This window comes from Panthera uncia, chromosome D4, assembly GCF_023721935.1.
Source record: "Panthera uncia isolate 11264 chromosome D4, Puncia_PCG_1.0, whole genome shotgun sequence".
Lineage (NCBI taxonomy): Eukaryota > Metazoa > Chordata > Mammalia > Carnivora > Felidae > Panthera > Panthera uncia.
In genome coordinates this window covers 16,516,981-16,543,376 of record NC_064807.1, presented here as the reverse complement: position 1 = coordinate 16,543,376, position 26,396 = coordinate 16,516,981, and the positions used below count along the sequence as shown (strand labels likewise).

At 37.7% G+C, this 26,396-nt stretch overlaps 1 protein-coding gene across 2 annotated transcripts in view; it reads left to right on the top strand.

Moving 5' to 3' along the window:
* CARNMT1 (carnosine N-methyltransferase 1) overlaps positions 1 to 26,396 on the top strand; it is a 43,841-nt gene that overhangs the window by 5,957 nt on the left and 11,488 nt on the right. Inside the window, exons 2-7 of one of the 2 annotated variants that reach the window (XM_049633955.1) lie at positions 1,690 to 1,769; positions 2,264 to 2,459; positions 3,294 to 3,457; positions 21,585 to 21,725; positions 22,691 to 22,869; positions 25,100 to 25,213. In XM_049633955.1, coding sequence (XP_049489912.1) covers positions 1,756 to 1,769; positions 2,264 to 2,459; positions 3,294 to 3,457; positions 21,585 to 21,725; positions 22,691 to 22,869; positions 25,100 to 25,213 — 808 coding nt within the window. In that variant the 5' untranslated portion in view covers positions 1,690 to 1,755. The remainder of the gene's footprint in view (positions 1 to 1,689; positions 1,770 to 2,263; positions 2,460 to 3,293; positions 3,458 to 21,584; positions 21,726 to 22,690; positions 22,870 to 25,099; positions 25,214 to 26,396) is intronic. The other variant, XM_049633945.1, reaches the window with a different exon arrangement.

Genomic DNA, 26,396 nt, shown 5'->3' with positions numbered 1-26,396 from the left:
GATCTCGTTAAAAGGCAGATTACATTTCGGTAGGTCTTCGGTGGGGCGTCAGATTCTTCATTTCTAGTTACCTCCAAGTGATCTGCTGTTCTGTGTATCACGTTTTGACTAGAAAAGCACTTAAGTGACTTTGTCTTAACGACAAGGAGAACTATGTCAAAAAGTTAGAAGTGATTGCCTCTAGAAGAGGAATTATTAGTAGCTTTTTTTCCTGGAGGACTTTTACTTATCTACATTTTTTTTTTTTTGCATTTTCATTATGTAAATTAGATATACCCACCATATTTGAGCTATGTTTCAGGCCCTGGGCTAAGTGATATGTGTGCATTATTTTGTTACATTTTCAGTAAAATCCATTGGGTTGGCAGAGGAGTATTACGGTAGCCACCTCATGGAATTTTATGGAGATTTTCCAGAATAATCCATGTTTAGTGACTTTTGATGTAGGGCCTGGCTTTTATTAAATCTCAATAAATGACAGCTTCTGTCATCATCATCATCATCATCATCATCATCATCACTGTTATGTATTACCTTGTTTTGTGTATGAGACAATTGGGGCGCAGAGGAAGGAAGTAGCTCTCCAAGGGTTGCACAGCAAATAGGTGGCATAACCTGAATTTCAATTCATATATGTGTTTTGACTCCAGAGCTCACTATTACACTGTCTCCAGGGGGAAGAAAGCAAACATGCATGCAGCCACTGCCAATTTCATCTATTCACGTTACCTCACCATTCTCCCCTCGCCCCTAACTACCATAGCCACCACATTAAGCTTCTAAAAGCATGGTCAGGTTATTGCTTTAGTCAAGAGCTTCCTCAGAACGTCTTTATTACTATTCAGAAATTAGTGATGTGGCATAAAAATGAGAATTATTTGGATGAATAAAAAGGTTCAGTCAATCAAATGAAAAAGTGCTTTTCATTTTTATTTAGTATGGAGTAAATGCCAAAGAGTGTTTAGAAGAAACATAAACATTGACTTACTTGTTTGTGTGTATAAAATGTAAAGAACGATACAGTGAATACCCAGAAATCTAACACCTGGGTTAAAAAAAAAAAACCAAAAAAACATCCTTTCCCTTTCCCTTCAAAGAACATCACTTTATTGAATTTTCATTTACTTGCTTTCCTTATAGTTTTTCTACTTGTATTCAGTCCCTGTAATGTATTGTTTATTTTTATAAAAGGTGGAATTGTACATTACGCATTTTTCTGCAACTTGCTTTTTTCGACAAATACTTACATTCGTGAGTTTTATCCATATTATTGTGTCTAGTTGTAGTTTATTAATTTAATTACCTTCCATTGTATGATTATACGGTACTTTCTTCATTCATTTTACTGGTGATGGACCTTTAGGTTGTTTGTTGTTTATAACAGTGCTATTAAGAAGATAGTTTCTTGGTGCCCATTTGCGAGAGTTTCTTGAGTATGTGTCTAGGACTATAATTGCTACGACATAGGGAGTGTGTGTATTAAGATTTACTGCGAAATGCTAAATTATTTTCCAGAGTGGTTGTACCAATTTATGCACCTACCATCAATCAGTATATATATGTATACATATTTATATATTCCTATAGTCAGGCTTTTAGATTTTGCCCATCTGATTGATATAAAATGGCACTCATTGCAAATGTAATATTTTACTTTTTTAAATGATGGTTTGTTTTTTTTTTTTTCAGATTTTATAAATAGATAATCCCCAAAGTGACCTTTAGAGTTATCTGGAAACTTCTGGATTGCAAATTATGAATAATATCATGTAAATTTCATTTTTTTTTTTTGTTTACTACTTTTGTAGTGCATAAGATCTTTTGTGATTTTTAAAAATTTAGCTTGGTTGGCTGTTAGTTAATTTCAAAACACATTTTGTGTATTCTAAAGTAATTTCAGAGCAGAACTGATAGATTTAAAGCATTCAACTAGTTTGCTGAAAATTTTAAGCTTGGAAATTAAAATCATAAAAATAAACTCATTGTACGTTAATCCTCTTCATGTTTTCTTTTACCCCCCAAATGGTGCAGATGTTTACTTTGCTACTTATAAACTCTTTGTCTTTTGTTTGTCTAAAGAATTTGTAATAAGGTGAAAATATAAAATTTCTAAGTTGGTATCCTTTAAGAAACCAAAAGATTGTAAATAACAGGACAGTATCCAACATTATAAGGAATAATTGTACAGAAAGACAGCCTTAAAATAAGATTGGCCCTGGTGAGAATTCTTTCGCCAATTTAAAAAACACCTTTTATGTTTTAGCACCAGTATGCATGAGCGAGTGAACCGAACAGAAAGACAATTTCGATCACTTCCAGATAACCAACAGAAACTACTTCCTCAGTTTATTCTTCACTTGGACAAGATTCGGAAATGCATTGACCATAATCAAGAAATACTACTGACCATTGTGAATGATTGCATACATATGTTTGAAAATAAAGAATATGGAGAAGATGTATGTGAAAGTTTGTTCTATTTTTATTTTAGGGTTTAACCTCTGTCTTTTGAGGTCTTTATCTTTCTGGATTTCATTTTTATATTTTGCATGAGTCATTTGCTCTACTCAGAGAGTGTTTTCACTTACATGTTCAGGCATTTGATCAGGCTTAATAGGATAGTACGCCAGAAACTGGATTTGTTCACTGATTTTTTTCCCTAAAAATAGTAAGATAATTGTTGCCATATGGATATACATTTCACATAGTATTCTGACTGTTCTAGCATGTAGAGTTAGTGACTTAAATTTTTGTAAACAACTTTAGTAGCCGTGTAAAATTAATTTCCCTTGCTAAACTCATTGTCAGTATCTTGTATCTATTGATATTTATCTTTTACTTTAAGAAATTATTTTCACTTCTAAATCTCAAGGGACTGGCAGTAATAGAACCTGAAGTCCTCTTTTTGTATCCACAGGATAGATACAGTTGGGCCACTCCAGTGTGAGCCTCTCCATGCTGCCCCATCAATGACCCGGAGGGACTTTCTTCCCTCTCTTAGAGAGAGATGTTCCGTCTCCATAGGAGCTCAGTTCTGGTCCTCTCCTGAGTAAAGACTGCTTAATTATATGGTGGTTTCATGATTAGTGGACTTTAATCTATTGAGGGTAGAAGTGAGACCACCAAGCTCTTTTCATTTAGGATCTCAAGCTGCACTTGAATCCCGGTTGAGGTGAGAGGCTAGTGATTTATCCACTAGACCATCTATATGGCCCCTGAGTAGCATGTCTGTGTGACCACATCCAAAATTGATTACTTTGTCAGAAGCTAATTGATTTCTGTTTTTTAAACAGGGGAATGGAAAGATTATGCCAGCATCTACATTTGACATGGATAAATTAAAATCCACACTGAAACAGTTTGTGAGAGACTGGAGTGAAACCGGGAAAGCAGAAAGGGAAGCCTGCTACCAGCCAATCATTAAAGAAATTTTAAAAAATTTTCCAAAAGAGAGATGGTAAATAGCATCTTATTTTTAACCCATTTCTTTAAAGATAAGCACTAAGTTTTTCTGTAAGAAATGTCGCAGTCTTGATTCATTTTTATAGTTGCTGTGTGCCTGTATTTTTTCATAAATGGATGTGTGGTCTTGTGTGTGTTTTTAGATGCTTTGTGTGAAGCTGTGGTTAATATTTTGAATACTCTTTGCCGTAGCACTTAATCACTCTAGAAATTTGTAAGGTTAGATGTTCATTATCAGTGATGTTTTCCTTTTATAATTTGCTTATGGCAAAGCAAAAAGCTTCAGACTAATTTAATTTTCCTTTTACGACAAACTTGTAAGTAAATAGGGGATTTATAGCTTAGAGCAGAGATTCGTCACTTTTTTGTGCCATGAAAACCCTACGCAGGCCACTTTTCTGAATAACATTTCTGAATGGATCGGATAGAAGGCATAAGATTACCAAGAAGCCAATTTTGAAGCACAGCTATAAAAACATTTAAAAAGCTAATGTGTGCTAGAACATGCTTTGTATCCTGTATTGCACTAAATCAGATCTAGCAGCAAGTATAATTACTGTACTTTAAAAATGCCAGTGTATGTGTTATTTTGAGAATCTCAACAGCTTCAAAATAACAGATAAGTTGCGTACATTTTACACTTCTTATATATTCTCCCTAATCACCAGTTCTTAACATTTTACATTTACTTCATTATTTCTTCTTCCTACTTCCCTCCCTCCTTCCCCTGCTTTATAAGTATGTCTAAAACCACCTATATGCACAGCTACTATTTAAACCATTTGAGAGATCAATTTGTGTGTACATTACGTTTTGTTTTGTTTTGTTTTACCTCTTAATACGTCAGAGTTAATTTCTGAAGAACAAGAATATACATAAATACAGTGCAGTTATCAGGTGGAGGAAAATTTAATACTGTCTTCTAATCTACAGTCTGTATTCAATTTTTATAAATTATCCTGAAAATATTCTTAATAACATTTCTTTCTAGTCTAGATCCAGCCCTGGATATCGTATTACATTTCATTATAATATTTTAGTTTTTAATCTGGAACAGTTCCTTGGCCTTTTTCTTTCATGACATTGACATTTGTGAAGAATACAAGGAAGTTATTTTATACACTGTTCCTCAGTATGAGATTATCTGTTTCTTCATGATTGAATCTGGATTATATGTCCTTTTGAAAATAATGCATAATTGATACATAATTGACGTGTTCTTTTCAGGATGTCACGTTTGGAGTAGTGCAATGTCTGTTAGTCCATCAGTAATAATTTTAATTTTGATTACCCATTCAGAATGTCATTCAGTTTCTCTACTGTTCACTTACTGTTTCTCCTCTTACAACTCATAAGCAGTTTCTGGGGAGACACTTTGACACCATGCAATTAATTTCCTGCTCCTCCTCAAACTTTCTCTGCCTTAGAATTGTCAGCCAGTGAGGATTTTTGCATGAACTAATCCATCCTGTGATGGTTATGGAATGGTGATTTTCTTTTTTTTTAAGATTTTTTTTCTTAACATTTATTCATTTTTGAGAGACAGAGCATGAGTGGAGTAGGGGCAGAGAGAGGGAGACCCAGAATCCGAAGCAGGCTCCAGGCTCCGAGCTGTCAGCACAGAGCCTGACGTGGGGTTCGAACTCACAAACTGTGAGATCATGACCTGAGCTGAAGTCGGATGCTCAACCGACTGAGCCACCCACGTGCCCTGGAATGGTGATTTTCTAACTTTGCAATTATCAGCATTCTATTATATCTGTAAACTATTCCCTGAAAGGACTGATGGTTCCTATTTTATTTAGTGAGTAATGATCCATTACTGTTGGTTTGTTGTTCAAATTGCCTCAGCTTTAGCCAGCAGGAGTGCCTTCAAGTTGGCCCCTTTGTCCTTTCAGCATGGCCCAATTGTTTTTTAGCACTTCCTTATTTCTCTGGCACAGTAAAATATTTTAGTCCCATTGTGTATCTTCCCGGCTTTAGCCTTGGAATTGGATGTTTTTCCAAGGACCCAGTTCCTTTAATGTGGAATGGTGTATAGAAACCAAGATTGGGCCATAGGCATTTTTGTTGTTACTAAGATGTCACTGCTTTTGAGCCTTTTAGTGGATAGAACACACACACACATATTAGAAATCATTAGTTCATACTAATCCCTTCATTTCCAGTCTAACCCCAAAGGTTTCCTTCTTGGCCTCCCTGTTCCCTATATCTGTCTGCCTTTTTCCACGGTAAGAACCCTGGCTTCTGACAACATCAATACATTTACTCATTCACTCAGTCCTACAGTACTCACATAAGGCTTTCAGAATTGCTGCCTCCATACCACTATGAAAAACAAACTACCCACATGACTTTAGGATTTGCTAGCAATTATTTTTTCCCCTAAACTAAGGTTATTCACAAAAATATTCTTTACAGGTTACTCAGATTCACTTCCTTTCAACCCCCTACCCTCAGTGTGGTTGTGTGTTTAATTTGAAATTCAGTGCATCATGGTTTATTTCTGTTTGCTTTCAGTTTTTAGGGTTGTTCTGTCCTCCCCCCATTCTCCATCCTTGCTGATATATATTTATTTTTTTGATTCATGAGCTGTCAGCTATCAACTTGTGATAATCAGAAAAAGTGTCATTCCCTCTCCTATTCCTTCGATAGCCATCTCTTCAATCCTCATTCTCAATCACACACCCCATGTAGGTAATCAGTATCATTGATTTCTTGTTTGTCCTTGTTTTTATTTTTTGTTTCCTATGAATGTAAGCAGATACAGGTTTTCTTCTAAATCGCCTCCTTTTTTCAAACACAAAATGTAGCAGCCTGTATATTTTATGTTGCATTCTGCTTTTTTCACTTAACAGTTTATCTTAGAAATAGCCAATTGTTGGGGCTCCTGGCTGGCTCAGTCGGTAGAGCATTGACTCTTGATCTCAGGGTTGTGAGTTTGGGCCCCACGTTGGGTGTCGAGATTACATAGTGTTACAATTAATGACCATATGCATGTGTATTTTTGTACTGTTGGAAGTGTATCTTTTTTTTTTTTTTTTTTTTTTTTTTTTTCAACGTTTTTTATTTATTTTTGGGACAGAGAGAGACAGAGCATGAATGGGGGAGGGGCAGAGAGAGAGGGAGACACAGAATCAGAAACAGGCTCCAGGCTCCGAGCCATCAGCCCAGAGCCTGACGCGGGGCTCGAACTCACGGACCGTGAGATCGTGACCTGGCTGAAGTCGGACGCTTAACCGACTGCGCCACCCAGGCGCCCCTGGAAGTGTATCTTTAGTGTAAATTCTTAGACATGGGATTACTGAATCTGAAAGGTAAATGCACGTGGGACATAAGTGTATTGGTTACCTGTTGCTATAAAAGAAATTACCACAAGTTTAAATGCCTGTTGCTGTAAAAGAAATTACCACAAATTTAACTGCTTAAAACAGACACATTTACCATTTCACGGTTTCTGTGAGTCAGAAGTCTGGACATAGCTTAATTGAGTCCTTGGTGTAGGATCTTTAAAAGGTTGCGTCAGGATGTCTGGTGGGCTGTGTTCTCATCTGGTGGCTCGACTGTGGAAATATCTGCTTCCACACACACTCATGTTGTTGGCAGAATTCATTTCATTGGGGTTGCAGGACTGAGGGCCCTAGCTTCCTGTTGCCTGCCGTGGGAGTCTGCCTCAGCGGTTTTGTCTTGTGAGCTTTCCCTAACTGGTCACTTACTTCGCCAGGCTGGCAAGGAGTCTTTAGAAGCCTTCAGTGGAGTTTTTATGATGTGATGTTATCACACGGTGACTGTTGGTTAGAAGAAGCAAGTCATAAATCCCTGCACACACTAAAGGGAGCAGATTATAAAAAGGTGTGAACACCAGTAGGTGGGGCCCTTTAGGCTCTGTGCCACAGTTATTGCCACATATCCCTATAAGGGCTGTACTGTTTCGCCTTCTTGTCAGCAATGTACAAAAGGCTGTTTCACAGCCTTGCCACACACTGTGTGTTCACAATCATTACCAAGCTTGTGAACTTTTGCCAATCTGACGGGTGGAGAATCGTATTTTGGCCTGCTTCTTATTTGCAGTTCTCTTGCTATGAAAGAAATTGACTAGTCTCGTATGTTTAAGGGCCATTCTATACCTTGTTTTGAGAAATACATATTGGTGTTTTTCCCCTCCTTTTAAAAAGTTGAGGTGAAATGCATATAAAAAATGTGACAGTTTTAAAGTGAACACTTTGATGGTAGTTAGTAAATTAACAGTATTGTGTATCCGTCGTCTCTTACAGAGTTGGAAAACGTTTCCACAACCCACAATAAATCCCATACCCATGAAGCGGTTACTCCGCATTCTCCTTACTCCACCCCTGACTTCTGTTTGTCAGAAGTTTGACGACGAGTTGCCTCGATGTGGTTTTCTTTGTATTTATCCAGTGTGGGCTTTGTTTCGCTTTGGGAGGCTTGGGTAGATATGTATCGCCAAATCAAAAATCAAAAATTGTTTGCTCTTATCTCTTTCCCTTCTGGGACTGAATCGTATGTTTATGAAACTGCTTGACATGGTCTGTAACGTGTCAGATGGCTCTTTTGCCACTAATTCTTTCTATATTTTAGTTTGGGTAGTTTCTATTGACCTTACTCGAATTTCACGAATTCTTTATTATGCCAATCTGTTGATAAACCCATTGAAAGACTTCTTTAATTCTGATACAGAATTTTTTAAAAATTTCTAGTACTTCCATATACACATACCTTTCTCTGTGTGTTCTCTCTGTGCAGACATTTCCTGTTTGTGCATGTGATCTACCTTTTCCACCTGATGTTTTAATGTATTTTTTATGTTTAGGTTTTAAATTTTTTTATTTTTTTTAGTGTTTATTTTTCACACACACACACACACACACACACACACACACACACACACAGAGTGTGAGCGGGGAGGGGCAGAGAGAGAGGGAGACACAGAATCCAAAGCAGGCTCCAGGCTCTGAGCTGTCAGCACAGAGCCCGACGCGGGGCTCAAACTCCTGAACCGCGAGATCGTGACCTGAGCTCAAGTTGGATGCTCAACCAACTGAACCACCCAGGCGCTCCTATTATGTTTATTTTTAAATCCCTGTCTGATAATTCCAACATATGTGCTGTTTGTGGGTCAGTTCTGATAATCGTTTCCTCTCATAGAGATGGGGTACATTTTCTTGCTGTTTTGCACGTCCCATAATTTTTTGATAGAATGCCAGACAGTGTATGTAAAAGAACAGTAGGAACTGAAGTATATTGACAACCAGAAAAAAGGCATTCTCCTTATTCTGGCAAGCCATGAACTTGGGAGGTTGACTGAACCTCTTAAATGTTTTTAATACTTGATATTATTGCATGTATTAGCTGCTTCAATCACTTAAGAAAAAAGGGTCTAAACCTTGCATCTAGAAATGTGGCAATGTAACCATTGTCAATTTCTAGATTGAAATACTTTCTAAGTTTTCATCTGCATCTCACCTTTTACTTCATTCTTGTACATTGATTTGTGTACATTGATTTCACGATCTTTCCTGAATTAATTGATAGGAAGGTGTTTGCAATATTAAGCACTCAGACTCTCAAGGCATGAAAATATAGTTATTTCTTCAGCAGTAAATGACCTAGTAGGTCCACAGGAAGCCATTCGTATATTGGAACTGTCCTCTGCCAAAGATAAGATTGAGGCTCTCTCATTTAGTCAGCCTTTGACATGTAATGACAGCTAATCCACCTTGTTTGAATATCTACACGTCTGTGCCATGCAGATTGTAGCTCAGTACCCTGAAAATCACCCACTGTATTTCTCCTTGTGGTCAGTTAATTTTTGACCCGCTGTGTTCTTAACATCCAGTTGAGGGGATAATAGATTGATTATATACTTGTGATTCCTGTGTCACTTAAAGCTTTCATTCTTTTATTCTATTGTTGATGACAGTTATGACACTTCACTGATTTTCAGTTCTGTAAATATTTCTTCAATCAGATTTATAGTGTTCTGGGTCTGAAACCCAGATATAGCTCAGTAAGTGAGTAACGTTGGAAGCACAGTTGAAATTATTATTCCAGCCATATTATCGCTCCTGGGGAAAAAAAAAAAAAAAAAAAAAAAAGACCAGGGCTTATTTCTACATGTTCAAATAGCCAATCTATAAGATTCAGAAGTAATATAGGTAATAATTCACTGATTGTGCCCTGCAGATATAATTTAGGAAGAAGTTTTCTAATGACATGTTTTTGTAGAAAGAAGTTTATCCATAGGCTTCAAAGCTAGGCAGATTCTGAATACTTCAACTACTAGAAATGCTTGACATGTATCCTACTCACTCACATTTTTAGTGTCCGCAGACTTGTTAATACATTTTATATTCCAAGTTTTATCAACGAGGATACAGTATACTTGGGGTGTCTAATTTTTTATAGCACTGACTCTTCATGCTTTTATATATAGTCTTTATTATGTTTGGGTTGAAGATGATTTGTCATAGATGAAATTGTGTGATCTTTGTGATACGTGGAAACCGCCCCCCCCCCTTTTTTTTCCTGCATGTATTGTTTCCTTGTTGGATCTATGACTTGCAAATATTTTCTCCAACTCTATAGGTTGTCTCTGCACTTTGTGATGTCCTTTGACATACAAAATTTTATAATTTTGGTGAAGTCCAGTTTATCTGTTTTTTTCCTTTTGCACTAGTGCTTTTCATGTCATGTTTATGAAATCACTGCCAAATCCAACGTCCTGAATACTTTCTTCTTGTTTTGTTTTTAAGTTTATTTATTTATTTTGAGAGAGAGAGAGAGAGAACGAGCAGGGGCGGGGCAGAGAGAACGGGAGATAGAATCCCAAGTAGGCTCCGTCCTGTCAGCACAGAGCCTGACGCAGTGCTCCGACTCAAGAATGGAGTCGAAACCAGGAGTCGGATGCTCAGCTGATTGAGCCACCCAGGCGCCCCTCCTCAATGCTTTCTTCTAAGAGTTTTATAGTTTTAATTCTTAAGTTTAGATCTTTGATCCGTTTTGAATTCATTTTGCATATGGTATAAGGTAAGGGTCTAACTTCATTTTTTTTTTTACATAGGGATATCCAGTTTTCCCAGCACCATTTCTTTCTTTCTTTTTTTTTTTTTTTTTAATTTTTTTTTTAACGTTTTATTTATTTTTGAGACAGAGCATGAACGGGGGAGGGTCAGAGAGAGGGAGACACAGAATCTGAAACAGGCTCCAGGCTCCGAGCTGTCAGCACAGAGCCCGACGCGGGGCTCGAACCCACGGACCGCGAGATCATGACCTGAGCCGAAGTCGGCCGCCCAACCGACTGAGCCACCCAGGCGCCCCCCCCAGCACCATTTCTTAAAAGACTAGCCTTTCTGCATCGAATTGTCTTGGTTCTGTTGTTGAAAATCAACTGACCGTATGTGTGAGGGTTTATTTCTGGGCTCTCTATTCTCTTCTATTCTGTTGGTCTATACATTGGACCTTATGTCAATGCCACAGTATTTTAATCTCTGTAGCTTTGTAAATTTTGAAGTCAGGAAGCTTAAGTCCTTCAGTTTATTATTTTTCAAGGTAGTTTTGGCTTTTTGGGACCCCTTGCAATTCCATATGAATTTCAGAATCAGCGTTTCCATTCTTGTGAAAAAAAGGTGTTGGAATTTTCTTAGGGACTGTTAAGCATGTAGATTGGTTTGGATAGTATTGACATCTTAACGGTGTTAAATCTTCCTATCCATGAACACGGGATGTCTTTCTATTTATTTAGATCTTTAATTTCTTTCAGCAGTGTTTTGTAGTTTTCAGTGTAGAAGTCTTTTTTCTTCCCCCCCTTGGTTGGATTCCTTCCTTAAGTATTTAGTTCTTTTGGATGCTATTATTATAAATGGAATTAACTTTCTTAATTTTTTCTTTTGGATTGGTCGTTGCTGGTGTATAGAAACACAGCTGATTTTTATGTGTTGATTGTGTGACCCTGCAACTTTGCTTAACTTATTAGCTCTAGGAGCTTTCTTGTGGATTGTTTGCAATTTTCTAATATACAGGCTCGTGACATCTGCAAGTAGAGATGGATTTTTACCTCTTCCTTTCCCATTTGAATAGCTCTGGCCACAACTTCTGGTACAGCATTGAATAGCAGTGATAAAAGGGAGCATCCTTATCATGTTCCGGGTCTTTCTTTCACTATTGAATTTGATGTTTTTAGCTGTAGGTTTTTCATAAATACCCCTTATCATTATGAGGAATTTTCTCTCTATTCCTAGCGTTCTGAGCGTTTTTATCAAGAAAAAGTGTTGCATTTTTCTGTGCCAAGTGAAAAAATCCTCCCTCTTTCCTTTGTTCTATTAATGGTATGTTACATTGACTGATTGTCTTATATTGAACCACTCTTGCGTTCCTGACATAAATTTGCATTTGTTCATGGTGAACAATCCTTTTAATAGTTGTTGGGTTCAATTTGCTAATATTTTGTTGAGGATTTTTACATTTATAAAAAGGGTATTCTTGATCTGTTCTCTTTTTCTTTTGTGAAAACTCTTGTGAATTTTCTTTTCCTGTGATGTTGTTACCTGATTTTGGTATCAGGATAATGTTGGTGTCGTAGAATGAGTTAGGAAGTGTTCTTTACTTCTTTGGGAGTTTGAGAGGAAACGGTGTTCATTTGTCATTAAATATTTAATGGAATTCACCTCTAAAACCATCTGGTCCATGGCTTTTCTTTATTGGGAGACATCTTTACGTCTTTGACTAGGGAATATTGAGGTGGCAATGTTGAAATATGCTTTTAATTTTTCTTTAAGATATGAAGTCTTCTTCCTCAATAACGTTTGTTTTGAAAACTGAGGGCTCAAGTTGGAATAAATAGCTAAAAATCACACAGTTGTTAAAGGCTATCTTTGTTTACTTTAATACATGCTACAGATTTTCTTATCCTACATTAGGATAACAGTCAGTTAAGCATCCAACTCTTGATTTCAGCTCAGGTCGTGATCTTGCAGTTCGTGAGTTTGAGCCCTGCATCAGGCTTCATGCTGATAGTACAGATCCGCTTGGGATTCTCTCTCTCTCCCTCTGTCTCTCTGCCTCTCCCACATGCATTCTCTCTCTCTCTCTCTCTCTCTCTCTCTCTCTCTCTCTCAAAATAAGTAAACTTAAAAAAGAATTATGATATAATCTCTCATTTCCTTATTTTTCATAAACAAGTGTTTTCAATTTTATGGACTTTTATAAACATTGATATATTGTAGATTATATTGTAGGATGTTATACTCATAGTTTCTAGTTGGTGCTGTCAGTGTATATATTCAGTGCTCTGCTCTAAAAATAATACATAATAGCTGAATAGCTTCTATAAACATAAAATCCAGGTATTTCTCAAAATTCAAATTATTTCTGTTTTTGAAAAGTAGGTTATGAAGTGAGACTCTTTATAATTGGAATGTACCAAATTTGGGGTATTTTTGGAAAGCTAAATGCCAAATGCTTATGTCAGCATCATTTCTAGCACTTTCGACATGACTTTGTTCATACTCATTTAGTCACGATCAATGAATCATGTATATTACCATGCTGTCCAGTCAGTATAACAATGTCAGCTATCAGGCGCCTGGGTGGCTCAGTTGGTTAAGCCTCCAGCTTCGGCTCAGGTCATGATCTCATGGTTTGTGGGTTCGAGCCCCGCGTCGTGCTCTGTGCCGACAGCTTAGAGCCTGGAGCCGGCTTCAGATTCTGTATCTCCCTCTCTCTCTACCCCTCCCTCGCTCATGCTCTGTCTCTCTCTCTCTGTCAAAAATAAATAAAACGGTAAAAAAAAAAAAAAAGCTTTACGATAGGGCTTGCCATTGTTAAATTTCCTGGTGAACTATACAGAACATTATTTTGCTGTTATCTATCTACTATTATTATTACTATTCCTACTGAAAGATAGAATGTGGACTGGTGAGAAAAGGATGGATTAACTCTTAATGATTGTAATCATTTATTTTAAAAATAATAATTAAATGATTTTGATTTGTTAAAACATATCACAGTATTCAAAAATTTAAAAACTTAACAGGATTTAAAGTCTCTTTCCCATAACTGTTACCCAGCCACCCATTTCCCTTCCCTGAAAGTAAATAATATTATAAAAGTAGACTGGTGTATTTAAACTTTGAATGGAGTGTGCCAAAGTATCTGTCAGCCTTCTTTTTTTTGTGCCATTCTTGGACCTGGTGAGAACCTTTCATTATCTTTTCCTATGTCATTTGTTTTTCTTTAATGTAGGTTGGTTTCCTTATAGTTGGTAAGATGAGCTGTCATAGAACCTTAAAAACATGAAGCTAATAAAACACTAAAGTCAATATCTGTATTAAAGTCATAACTTTGCCATAAAAAAGTAAACCCCTCGTCCTTGGAAGGGACATTAATACAGCCCTTCAGAATCCAGGTTGATTCTTAGCTCAGTCCTGGTCAGCGTTGAGTCTCGGATAAATTTCCAGGCCCCTATTTATGCCACAGCAAGCACATGGGAATTTGATGTCTTCATATTTCAGGCTGGATTTGACTCGAATTTACGTCTGCTTGGGTTCTTTCTTTTTTTTTTTTTACATTTCATTTCAGATATTCTACTTTTATTCAGTCTAAACAAAACTAGTATTGGTCAATAGCAAATTTATCAAGGCAAAAAATTTAGTTTTAGGTAACAAGTCTGGAGGGAAAAAAGCTCTTGTACTTCACTCTATACACTCACTATTGGTTTTACTCATGATTAAGTAATTATCACTCATGAAGAAAAACAATTTTACTGCCTCAAAGTAAAGACTAAAAGTACACTTCTTCCTCTTTTTCAATTAAAAAAAATTATTGTGGGACAACAAAGTCAAATTTGTATTTTATAGAACATAAATTACCAACAAGGTCCTGACCTAGTAATCAAAAATTAAATCTCAAAATTTAAAACCAAGAAAGAGGCTAAATTACACACATATTTTGACCAAACAAATTCTGGAACATTTCCTAAATAAAAAGTAAGCACAATTATTACATTCCAGGTTTCAGAGAAGAGGCATTAAGGATTCATGCCATAAGTTTATTTACAAACATATTGAGTATGTTGAATTCAAGAGTTTGATCCATTTTTCAGAGAGACTGCACTTCTTAAAATGCTCCTTTTCACATCTGTTTAATGGATTAATTAAAACATCCTTATTTCTTTTTTTTTTCATTTTTTTTTTTTTAACCTTTATTTATTTTTGAGACAGAGACAGAGCTTGAATGGGGGAGGGTCAGAGAGAGACGCAGAATCTGAAACAGGCTCTGGGCTCTGAGCTGTCAGCACAGAGCCCGACGCGGGGCTCGAACTCACGGACCGCAAGATCATGACCTGAGCCAAAGTCGGATGCTTAACCGACTGAGCCACCCAGGCGCCCCAGACATCCTTCTTTCTTAAGCAATTGGTGTCTTACTATAAAAAAAAAAAAAAGGCGCAGCAAATCCAGGTCCAAAGTCCGTAGTCATCATAACAAATAACCACCACTTGTTTTCCACTGAAAACGGCAAATTCTTTCCTGGGCCCTCCTCATAGTGGCTCCTACGGACCACAGAGGTGGTGAATCCCCGATGCTCTGTCCCAACATAGCGCTGTTGGAAGTTCTGCGAAAAGCACAGCACCCCCAGAGATAGAAACGACAGCACCAAACCAGGTCCTCCTCTTTTCACCACCTGGTTCCCGGTGTGTCGGGTTCTTTCTGAAATTTTAGTGGAGGCTTTTTCTAACTGAGCCGTCTCTAAAAGAGAATATATTTAAATATGTATAGAATTAACTATGCCTGTGATCATTAAAGTATTTTTTTCCTATGAAAACACACTTGTCATGAGTTGGTCCAGTTTGTCTCTGTTTAGAGTTTTTATTTTTATTTGTTTGCTTAGAGTTTTTAAATGCCTGAATTTACAAGCACAAGCAGCTTTGAAGCCACAGATTGACACATGTATTGGGGTCTCTGTTAAGGAAATGCTGTTTAATTGTGCCGGATGCCAACCATTTCAGTAATTACTAGCTTCTAGTCTGTTTAGGGTTTAAATAGACTTGGACTCTGCTTTAGTGAGCAGTTGCTCATTGAAATTAGCAATGTAATTTTAAAGCTTTTTCTTAAATACGAACATAAGCACAGTAACATTTCAGTTGGTGGTCTGAACTGAATGGATGGAGAGTTTTAATTTTTCAGGTGACTATCTAATCATTTAATCATTTGAATTTAAGAATTTTATGCTATAAAGTTTATAGCTGCTAAGGAAAGAGAGTCTTGAGTCCTGAGATGAAAAAGCACAGCCATGTGAAACTGTATTCTCTTATGAATTCTGAAAACTGTCAGACTGTATATTTAGGTCCTAATTTCATTAGCCCATCCTAGTTTAGAAGAATTTGAAGTGGTATTTTGTGTGTGTGTGGGAGAAATCTATCATGTCTTTGCAGTTCACTCCAAAGAGATAACAGGTACACAGTTGCCTAGTTGAATATATTTTTGTCTCATATAGTCGGGCATTAGGATGAGCTTTAAAGAAGCATTTTTTCTACTTAGATTAAAATAAGGACTATATAATTTATGAAAGGATTCTTTTAGCTAAAAGAAACCATTTAAAACGAGAAAATAGAGGAAATGTAGACTGCCAAATAATGCAAGAGTAGAGCCTGAAAATTTAGATATACCCCTCATGCTGAAAGCCCTCTTAGGCCAAAGACAAATATTTCAGATGTCTTTCAAACAAGATCTCAAGCTCTTAAAATTCAGGATTTCAAGTGCTTACAAATCTAGAGTAATATCTCAGTGGGAGAACAATGTATACTAATAACCCAGTAGAAAAATAGTGTAAATAGACAGTACACAGAACACGAAATACAAGGAACTCCCATCTCCTAAGAATATGCAAATGTGAAAAACACACTAAGATGCCATTTTTCACCTGTTACACTGCAAAGTTTAAAAATTACACAACTTACTGAAGACCTGAAGAAGCCTATAGCTTGCTGATGGAAGAATAAATCAGTACAGTCTTATGGAGGGCAACTTGGTAATATTTAACAAAATTTTAATGTTTATCTTTTGACTCTTGAAATTCAATTTTGGGGAAGCTTTCTACAGATATATTTATTCCTGAATGTGAAAGATCATTTATGCCAAGGGTATTAATTTTAACATTATACTAACAAAAGATGAGAAAGAATGGAAATGTCCTTAGTAGATTTTGGTACATTATGTTACAGTCATGTAGTAGAATACTTATTCAATCATAAAACAGGTTAAGGAAGCTCTGTGTAGGAGTAGGAGAGAGGTTCCAGACGTGTAGTGTTGGGATGGCAAACTTCTTAAAGGGCCAGCTAGTAAATATTTTAGGTTTTTCTCTGTTGTTGGGGGACACAGCCACAGACCATATGTCTATGTGTATGGACTGTGTTGCAATGAAGTCTTATTTACAGAAACAGGTGACTGGTCTGTGGGGCATAGAAGAACTTGGAATATAAACTATAACAGAGGTATGAAGTGCTGAGAGCACTGGGTAGTGAGTTCAAGCTTTGCCTGGGATATTTGGGAACGACTTCATCGATGAATGAGGTAGGTGATCATTTAAACTGAGTTTCTGTGGGTGTGTAGAAGCTCTGAAGATTAAGGTGAGGAGGAGGTGTTTTCTGGAATTGGTGAGGAGTTGTTTGATACGTGGAGTTCTGTGTTAAGAGTGGATGAAGAGGTAAACTGGGATCATATTTTTGAAGGGGTTAGACAGTAATGGGGTTTCTAACCCATTTTCTACTTCGAATAAAAAATATTTGAATGCCTATCTCTGTTAGACCTTTAAATTTTGCATATGTACTTCAGGGCTTTGTTTTTTTTTTTTTTTTTTTTTTTTATTTGCGTGGGTTTTTTGGCATATATTTTGTAAAAGAAACATTATAGACACAATTGAAACCATGCCCTGCAAACCATGCTGAGTATATATTCTTATCTCTTTCCAGAGATAATAGCTAATATGAATTTGTTACTGTAGCCTTCCGACATTAACTACGTGTTCATATACCTTTATAAACAATATATTTTATTGTTCTTTTTATTGTAAAAGTTCAAAGAATGGTTTGTGGTGTCATTTCACAATTGGCTTTTGCTCAAAATTGTGTTTTTACTATTTCTGTGTGTGGATCAGCCCTGGTCAATAGAAATAAAATGCAAGCTGTATATGTTATTTTAGCTTCTGTAATAGCCACATAAAAAGTCACAGGTGAAATTAATAATATACTTTAATAGCCCAGTGTATCTGAAATATTATTTCAGCATATAATCAGTATGTGAGATTATTAATGAGGTATTTTACATTCCTTTTTTATACTAGATCTTTGAAATCTGGCATCTGTTTCACACTTGCAACACCTCTCAACTTGGACTAGCCATGTTTTAAGTGTTCAGTAGTCGCAAGTGGTTAGTGGCTTTTACTGTATTGAACAGAGAACTGCTACAGTTCAAGCAGGACGGAACACTCCCAAGTGCTTGAAAGTTGCGCGCGCTCCTGACCTCCAGGGGTCATGTTGACCCAAGAGAAAGTCTTTTGTGTTTTGGAACTTGCTAATCCTGCAGCCGCAGCACAGAAATCATTCTGTGTGCGATAAAGGAAACCTCTCTCAAGAAGAGCAATTACTGCTGATGATGGTTGGAACACGGAGCGTGGGACAGGCATGATGCACGGCCTCTTTAGACACGCAGGGGCCCCTGCCCTGTCCTTACAGGAGTACGCTCTTCATTCTTGCTTGTCTGGGGTAAACTGTTGAAACTTTTCCTGCTCTTCTCAGGGGTGCCACATTGGTAGCAAACATACTGCTTGTCCATAGTCGGACCTTAATAAGTAGGTAGACCTGTTAGCTTACATTTCTTTGCGAAGAATCTCCAGCAGCATCATTTGATTGTTGAGCCCCATGTAATATGCCTCTATGCCTGGTTTTCTAAGTTTTAGGCAAGGTTAAAGTCACCTCACCCCAAAGTCTATATGTAGACTTCTAGTTCTCTTATTTTCCGCAGAAATATCTTCATTGAAATGCTGTAGAGTTGACCTGGAGTCCTAGCGGAAACTGCCTTTTAGCATGTTTTAGTTTCATACACATTAAATTAGAGACGCTTTCCATTATGCTGTTAGTATCCCTCTATAATAACCCAATGAAAAACAAATCTAGCTAAGGACAAAAATTTAGGGAAAAATTCTCGCCATGGCATTCATTCATTGCTTGATTTTTGACTGTTTTTTCAATTCTGTGGCATTTATTTTAATGTGTCTTTTATATACCCACAGAAATATATATTATATAATAGATAGATCTATCATGATCTCTGCTCTTAGTCTGGGGCCTTGATATAGTCTGCATTCCATGGCTTGATAGCTTTTTAGTAGTTTTATATGGCACTTTCTGCCACAAGGTGGGGGTAGAGAGTTCTATAGGCCTTTTTAGGTAAGGAGAATTTGGTCATAAAGTTTAGCTTTCCATAAGTTAACAAAATAATTGTCCAGCACCATTGTTAACACAACTGCCCCCTTAGGGTTAGCAGGATTTCTAATTTCTTCATGGTAATATTTTACTCAGCTCATCAGCCATTCAGAAATTATTAGTGATTATTTTTATAACAGTTTAAATACTCTATGAATTTACTTCCATATCATTTACTTTTTGTTGCATTACTTTGCTTTTTTTTTTTTTTTTTTTAATCTAAGGTGAGAACGGTCACTTGGGAAAAATGCATGTTTTGATTGGGCAAATAGGAACTGAGAAAAATAAAGAGGTAATTCTGGGAGACTAAGGGTTTTGGTGGATCTGATAGGGAGTGGAAATGAGAGAGGCAGGCCTGGGTGAGGTGTCACAGTGGCATGTCCTTTAAACAAAGGGTAGCACAGAGTTCTATGGCTTGTAGTTTTACAAATTCTGATACTAAAAATATGTATATGCTTGTTAGATACTGGTACAGGTAGGTCTACACCAAGCGAGAGGACGGTACCCATTCTCTTCATTAGAAATGTAATCAGGGGCGCCTGGGTCAGTCAGTTGAGCATCGGACTTCGGCTCAGGTCATGATCTCACGGTCTGTGAGTTCGAGCCCCGCGTCGGGCTCTGTGCTGACAACTTGGAGCCCAGAGCCTGCTTCGGATTCTGTGTCTCCCTCTCTCTCTGACCCTCCACCATTCATGCTCTCTCTCTGTCTCAAAAATAAATAAACATTAAAAAAAAAAAAAAAAAAAAAGAAATGTAATCAGAGGCACCTGGCTGGCTCAGTCAGAAGAACGTCTGACTCTTGATCTTGGGGTTGTAAGTTCGAGCCCCACATTGGATGTACAGATTACTTAAAAATTAAAAAAAAAATTTAAAGTTTAATCTATAAAGTCAATTAAAAATTAAAGTGTTGGGGCGCCTGGGAGGGTCAGTTAGTTGAGTGTCCGATTCTTGATTTCAGTTCAGGTCACAATCCCAGGACCATGGGATTGAGCTGCACATCGGGCTCCGTGCTGAGCATGGAGCCTGCTTGGGTCAGTCAGTCTCTCTCTCTCTCTCTCTGTCTTTCTCTCTCTCTCCCTCCCTCTGCCCTTCTCTCCCACTTGCATTCTCTATTTCTCTAAAAACAAAACAAAAAAAGAAAAAATATTAAAGTGTTCACACGTAGAGACATTGTGTGTAATCTGAAATAAAGCATTTTATTTTAGTGAAAACTGTTCTATGACCACTTGGCATCAGTTTGCTCATATCAAATATTAAAGAATGTCTATATCAGAATAAGCCTACTTGTCAGAAATGATTTTTAACAAATCTTGGTTGTGCCTTATTGTATATATAAAATTAAACAGTGAAACTAAAGAGACTTTGTTAAGGTTTTTATGCAAATACATACGTAATATGTTTCAGACTGGATGACCGTGGACAAATTCCCACGTTACTGTATTTATCGACTGAATTGTCAAAAGCCCCATGGTTCTGTTTGTTTCTTCTTCATTTCAGAATGGGAAATGCTGAGGTTACCATATGGGCCACTAGTGAAAAGACCTGTTGCTATTTGGTGGCGCACACCAAACTTAAAGACCATGTGGTATAAAGATTTAAAAAAGAGTTCTACATGGGAGTAGATTTGGAAATTGGATTTGTTTTTTTTTATAAAATTTTTTAACGTTCATTTATTTTTGAGAGAGACTGAGCATGAGCGGCGTAGGGGCAGAGAGAAGAGGGAGACACAGAATCCGAAGCGGGCTCCAGGCTCTGAGATGCTTAACCCCCTGAGCCACCCTGGCGCCCCTGGATTTGATTTATGAGCCAAATTTGGAGAATGCAGATAATAATGAAATTCCTTCTTAATTGACGTGATGGCAGCTGATTTCTGTAAGAATGCCATTTTAGTTCCCCTAGAGTTCTATCGGACTGGAATTTCTGAGAAAGTCCCTTGCTTTGCTAAGGCTGTTAGCCATTTGAAAGTGGATGGTGGATCTTATGGTGAAGAGAAGTTGTGACTGTAGTGGGATGCTCATCGGTGGAGAGCCAGTGGTTTGGTGTGACCTGCTTGCCACTGTCTGTGCTCAGTTAGGAGGCGCTTCCTCACTTCGCCCATGAGGACACCCTCCCTCCAGGTTCTTGTGCCGGCAAAATCCGTAGACTCTTACAGATACACCTAACACGTTAAAATCTACATACGTTTTATCTTAGTCACACAAACCATTGTATTTGCTACAGGCTTTAGAAATAATGTTTTGGTTTACTGTTCCATGATAAAATAATTTTGTTCAGTCTTTGTGTGTATCGGGATCCCTTCCCTGGGGATGATTTGTCTTCTTGAGGTAGTTGTTGTTCAAGTGACAGCTACTTGGGAATATGAGTGTCTTTGTAAGTTTAGGTATAAGGTGACTCCTTTTTTTCCTGAAAAATATTTAGAGCATGAAACCTTCACCCGATATCTGCACATGTGATAATTCCTCATACTCTTATTTTTCATTTATGTTTAGAAGTACTTCTCAATTTTAAGAAGTCAGAGTCTTGAGTGAACTTACTGAATATCTAAGTTTTTAGTTAATGTGGATTTTGTCTTTTTTTTTTTTTTTTTCTTTGAGGGGTTGGACATAATTGCCTTATTTCATTTCAGGGATCCTTCTAAAGTAAATATTCTGGTACCTGGTGCTGGACTAGGAAGACTGGCCTGGGAGATAGCTATGCTAGGTTATGCTTGTCAAGGAAATGAATGGAGTTTTTTTATGCTCTTTTCTTCCAACTTTGTACTCAACAGGTATTTAATTTACTTTTTGCTAGAAATAGTAATTTCTCAGAATCAGATTGACTTACCTATTTTTGAGCAATTCTGAATTTGAAGATAAATACATAGTGTTTGATTATATGTGTCATAATTGTTTCTTATATTAACATCAAGTTGCTTATACAAAATACCACTTTTAATCAGTTCCTAGTTAGCAGAATGTTGAAACAGGATGGATAAGTGACTTTTTAGAAAATGATGAGATATCCCACAAAACAGAAATGCTTCCTGTGCAGAATTGCAAGACTGTATGTATGATCCGGGAAGGAGTGTTTTCTCTCTGTTCCCTAAACTTCTCCACCCATTGGTTTCTTTAATGGAATCAGAGTTCGGTGTAGCAGTCGTAACTTCTTCCCTTAATCAGATTCTTATAAAGTGGCCAAGTATGCTCCTATGACTGAGTTGGAAACATCTCTCAGAATTTCTGTGGCCTCTTTTAGAAAATAGTGGAAAAGGGTTGTTATTTTTAAAGCCAGAAGAGGTGCATTGGGAAAAAAGAACTAGCTGCCTTGTTTAAGTTAAATACAATGTTTTCTTGGTGGCAGTATGAGTTAGGGAGGGGTGAGAAGGTTAAAAGGAGACAATTAGAATAGTTGAGTAGCAAACGAAACCCATACCACTTTTTTGAGAAAATAGTGGACTGTGTTTTTACTTGAGTCTGAAGTTTGGAAATACATTTTTTAAAATGTGAGTGAACGACACATTTATATTTCTGAATTTACTTTAATTTTTTTTCCTGTCTTTTAATTCATGATTGGTTGCTCATCTACATGTGTATGTGCATTTTCAGATAATTGGGGAGGGGTACAGTGGTAGCACTTTTAAGTATTAATGAGTTTTATAAGTAAATCTTCAATCAGATTATATTTTAGTGTTTAAAGTAGATTTTTTTGGTGAAGTTTTTAGTTAACACTGAATTTTATGCTCCTATTTTGCAGATGTTCTGAAGTTAATAAATATAAGCTTTATCCTTGGATTCATCAGTTTAGCAATAACCGGAGGTCAGCGGATCAGATTCGACCCATCTTTTTCCCTGATGTTGATCCCCACAGTCTTCCTCCCGGTTCTAACTTTTCGATGACAGCAGGAGATTTTCAGGAGATTTACTCAGAATGCAGTAAGTCCAAAACAAGCATTTAAACGGTCTGGTCCTTTGCTCTAAATTTAATGAGCCAATTTTATACTAAGGCAAAATTTTGGTCATTCACTCTGATAGTAGAATGTAAGGTATACTTCAGTGACAATTTAGGATATTCAAAGACATATGTAAGGTAATGATGGGAAATACAAAGAAGGGTAAGATTCCACAATTCAGAAATGTAGACTCTGTTGGGTCTATTAATATAAGATGACATGTAAACAAATTTCATTGAGTAATGAGTACAGTAAAGATAAAAGTAGATGAGTGTGGGAAAGAAGTTCTTTGTAGAGAGAAGGCTGTGACTTCAAGAATAGGGAGAGAGAGGTAGTACAAAGAGATGAATGAATAAGGTCATAGGAGATGGTGACACAGCCTGACTGGAAGGAAAAGAGAGGTTGGTTTGGGAGTTTAATGGCGGATGTGGCTAGAAAAGTAGGTTGGTTCCAGATTGTGGAAGACCTTTATAATCAGGTTATGAAGTTTGGACTTCACTTGGGCAAACTGTCGAAGTTTGAGCCAGCATTAGAGAAAAGGAGACGGTAATGGAGAGAGGGGCAAGGGGAAGTGGATTGGCAGTAAAAGCAAGAGGAAAAGTAGAATGCTGAGAGGTCGGTAAGGTCATTAATTCAACAGGTACTTTTCTGAGCACCTGCTAAGTCCCAGGTGTGTTGTAGGCATTGGAAAGAGAGCAGTGAGCAAAGCACAGTCCCTGTACGGGGGTTTCTATTCTGATAGGGAGTGAGGGGCAGTGACATGAACATTGTGAGGAAGAATACTAAGGCAGGGTGACAAGGATATAGAGTGGCGGGGGAGGGGCTGCTGTTCATCGAGTTCTCAGGGAAGTCCTTTCCAAGCCAAACTTTAAAAAAATGTTGAGCAGAGAACCTCGAAAAAGTGAAGAGGCAACCCATTAGATACTTGGGGGGGAATGTTGCAGAGAGAAAGAATGGCGAGAGAAGGAGGATTCGCGGTGGGGAGGGCGCTTGTTCTGCTCAAGGAAGAGTGAGAGGCCACTCGGGCTGGGGTGTGGTGGTTAGTGGGCACCGCGGTGGGAGGCCAGGTTGGGGAGGGTTTGATTGTACTCAGAGAGGTGGGAAGCCATTAGAGGGATTGAGGTAGGTTTTTGTCGCTTTTTCCCTGAACTCTGACATTGGGAAAACCTGTACTTTGAAGGTGGAAAGAGTGAGATGGAAGATGTTGGGTGCTGGGGATAGAGAGCGAGGGCTCAGAATAGAGCTGAAATAATGGGAAACATCAGTTAGGCGAGTCCAGGGGACATTGTTCTGCAGCAGGATTTGGGAGAGCAGATGGTGACACAGGCCTCCTCGGTTGGATGCGTGCCTTTGTCGTGCCAGCATTTGTACAGAGGCCTGCCTTAGTTCAGCTTCTGTTCCTGTCCTGGGCCACAGCCTCCAAGGACACTGCTGTCCAGGGGGTTCACTTGGCTACCTGGCCCCCCTTTTACACCGGCCGGTATCTGGAGCACTGGCGGGTAGTTTGAGTATTTTGATGCCATTCATTTCTTACTTGGCAACAAGTGCCTACAGTCTTTCTGAAACTTGCCAGAATTGATGGTTAACATTGGCTTAAATCACAGTTTAAAGTTCAAATAACTATTTATCTTAATTGATTTGAAATGAAGGGTAGACATTGAGTAGATTATAAACAAAACTCTTATGAGTACCTTTTGGTAAAGATACTAGTAATATAGGCTATCAAAAATGGTTTCCAAGCTGATCATCAAATTCTTCCTTTTTTTAAAAAACCTTTTTTAATGTTTATTTATTTTTGAGAGAGAGAGAGAGAGAGAGAGAGTGAGCATGAGCGAGAGAGAGGGAGAGGGGCACAGAATCCGAAGCAGGCTCCAGGCTCCAAGCTGCCAGCACAGAGCCCGATGCGGGGCTCAAATCTGAGAACTGTGAGATCATGACCTGAGCTGAAGTCAGACGCTTAACTGACTGAGCCACCCAGGCACCCCGACTATCAAATTCTTAATAAAAACTTTTATGAATTGCAAAGTATCTCATAAATGATTGTTTGGTTACCGTAATTACACAGTTGATTGGAAGAGTTTAGCTTCTGTATTCCTCCAGTTAAATTAAATATTCATAGTCTCTTAAGACATAGCTGGTACATTTATGGAATTAATTAAAAGAAAAGGCAGAATAACATAATTAAATGTAGTAACTTGGTTTTCCTTCACTAGATACCTGGGACTGCATTGCTACCTGTTTCTTCATAGACACAGCTCACAATGTAATCGATTATATTGACACAATATGGAAAATACTCAAGCCAGGTGGAATTTGGATAAATCTAGGTAAGTTCCTCAGTATTTATTAGAATCTCATACAGTTATCTGAGTACTTAGAGCAATTCTCTGTTTGGTAATTTCACAGTAACCGATGTTCACAAAGGTTATAGTTAGTTAAATTGTACAGTATCCTTTAGATACTATCCTAGTCAGTCATGCAGTTCCTCTGAAAGCAGTGGAAACCCCAGAAGTTGTGTATTCTCCTAGGTCATTCTCACAGCAGTCCTCATTTCAGAGAGTACAGTTATTACCCTGATAATCCTTCTCTCATCATCCCCACCCTCCCCTCCAGTGACAGCAATCTGTCAAGAAGGAAGTGCTCTTTTTTTCTTTCAAATGACACATTTGAAAGAAAGCCCTTAAACCGCCCCCCCCCCCAACTTTCTCCGAGGTACAAATACATAGTGGGAAAAGAGTAGATACGGTGATTTTCAGGACTGCCTTGAGTTTAAGAGAGAATATCATTTCATTTATGCAAAAACCTTTTTACTGCATCCTACCACTAGGTGATGAATATTCCCATCCAGCATCTAGAGGAAGTTACCAGTTTTATCTTCCTCCTTTAAAATAAAGGGAGAATAATAATACCAAGGTAAATATACTTGTGTTTTTTAGTTAGATGTATAATCCATGTTAAGAAAGACATAATGGCTAGGGGCGCCTGTGGGCTCAGTCGGTTCGGCGTCCGACTCCTCATTTCAGCTCAGTTCATGATCTTACAGTTTGTGGGACTAAGCTGTGTGCTGACAGTGGGGAGCCTGCTTGGGATTCTCTCTCACTCCCTCTGTCTCTGTCCCTCCCCTGTTCCTGCTCTCTCTCTCTCTCTCTCTCTCTCAAAATAAGTAAATAAACTTAAAAAAAAAATAGACGTAATGACTAGAATATAAAGATTTTCAAGATGAGGGTTATTATGTAACATAAGAGGACAGATACACCTTGTTTGAATCCATGGCCTTCAGGATTGGTCTAGTTTTGTTGTTGGTTCTGTCATGTGCTCTCTTTAAAAAAAAAAAAAAAAAAAATTTTTTTTTTAACATTTACTCATTTTTTGAGAGACAGAGACAGAGTGTGAGTGGGGGAGGGACAGAGAGAAAGGGAGACATCAAATCTGAAGCAGGCTCCAAGCTCCAAGCTGTCTGCACAGAGTCTGATGTGGGTCTCGAACTCATGGACCATGAGATCGTGACCT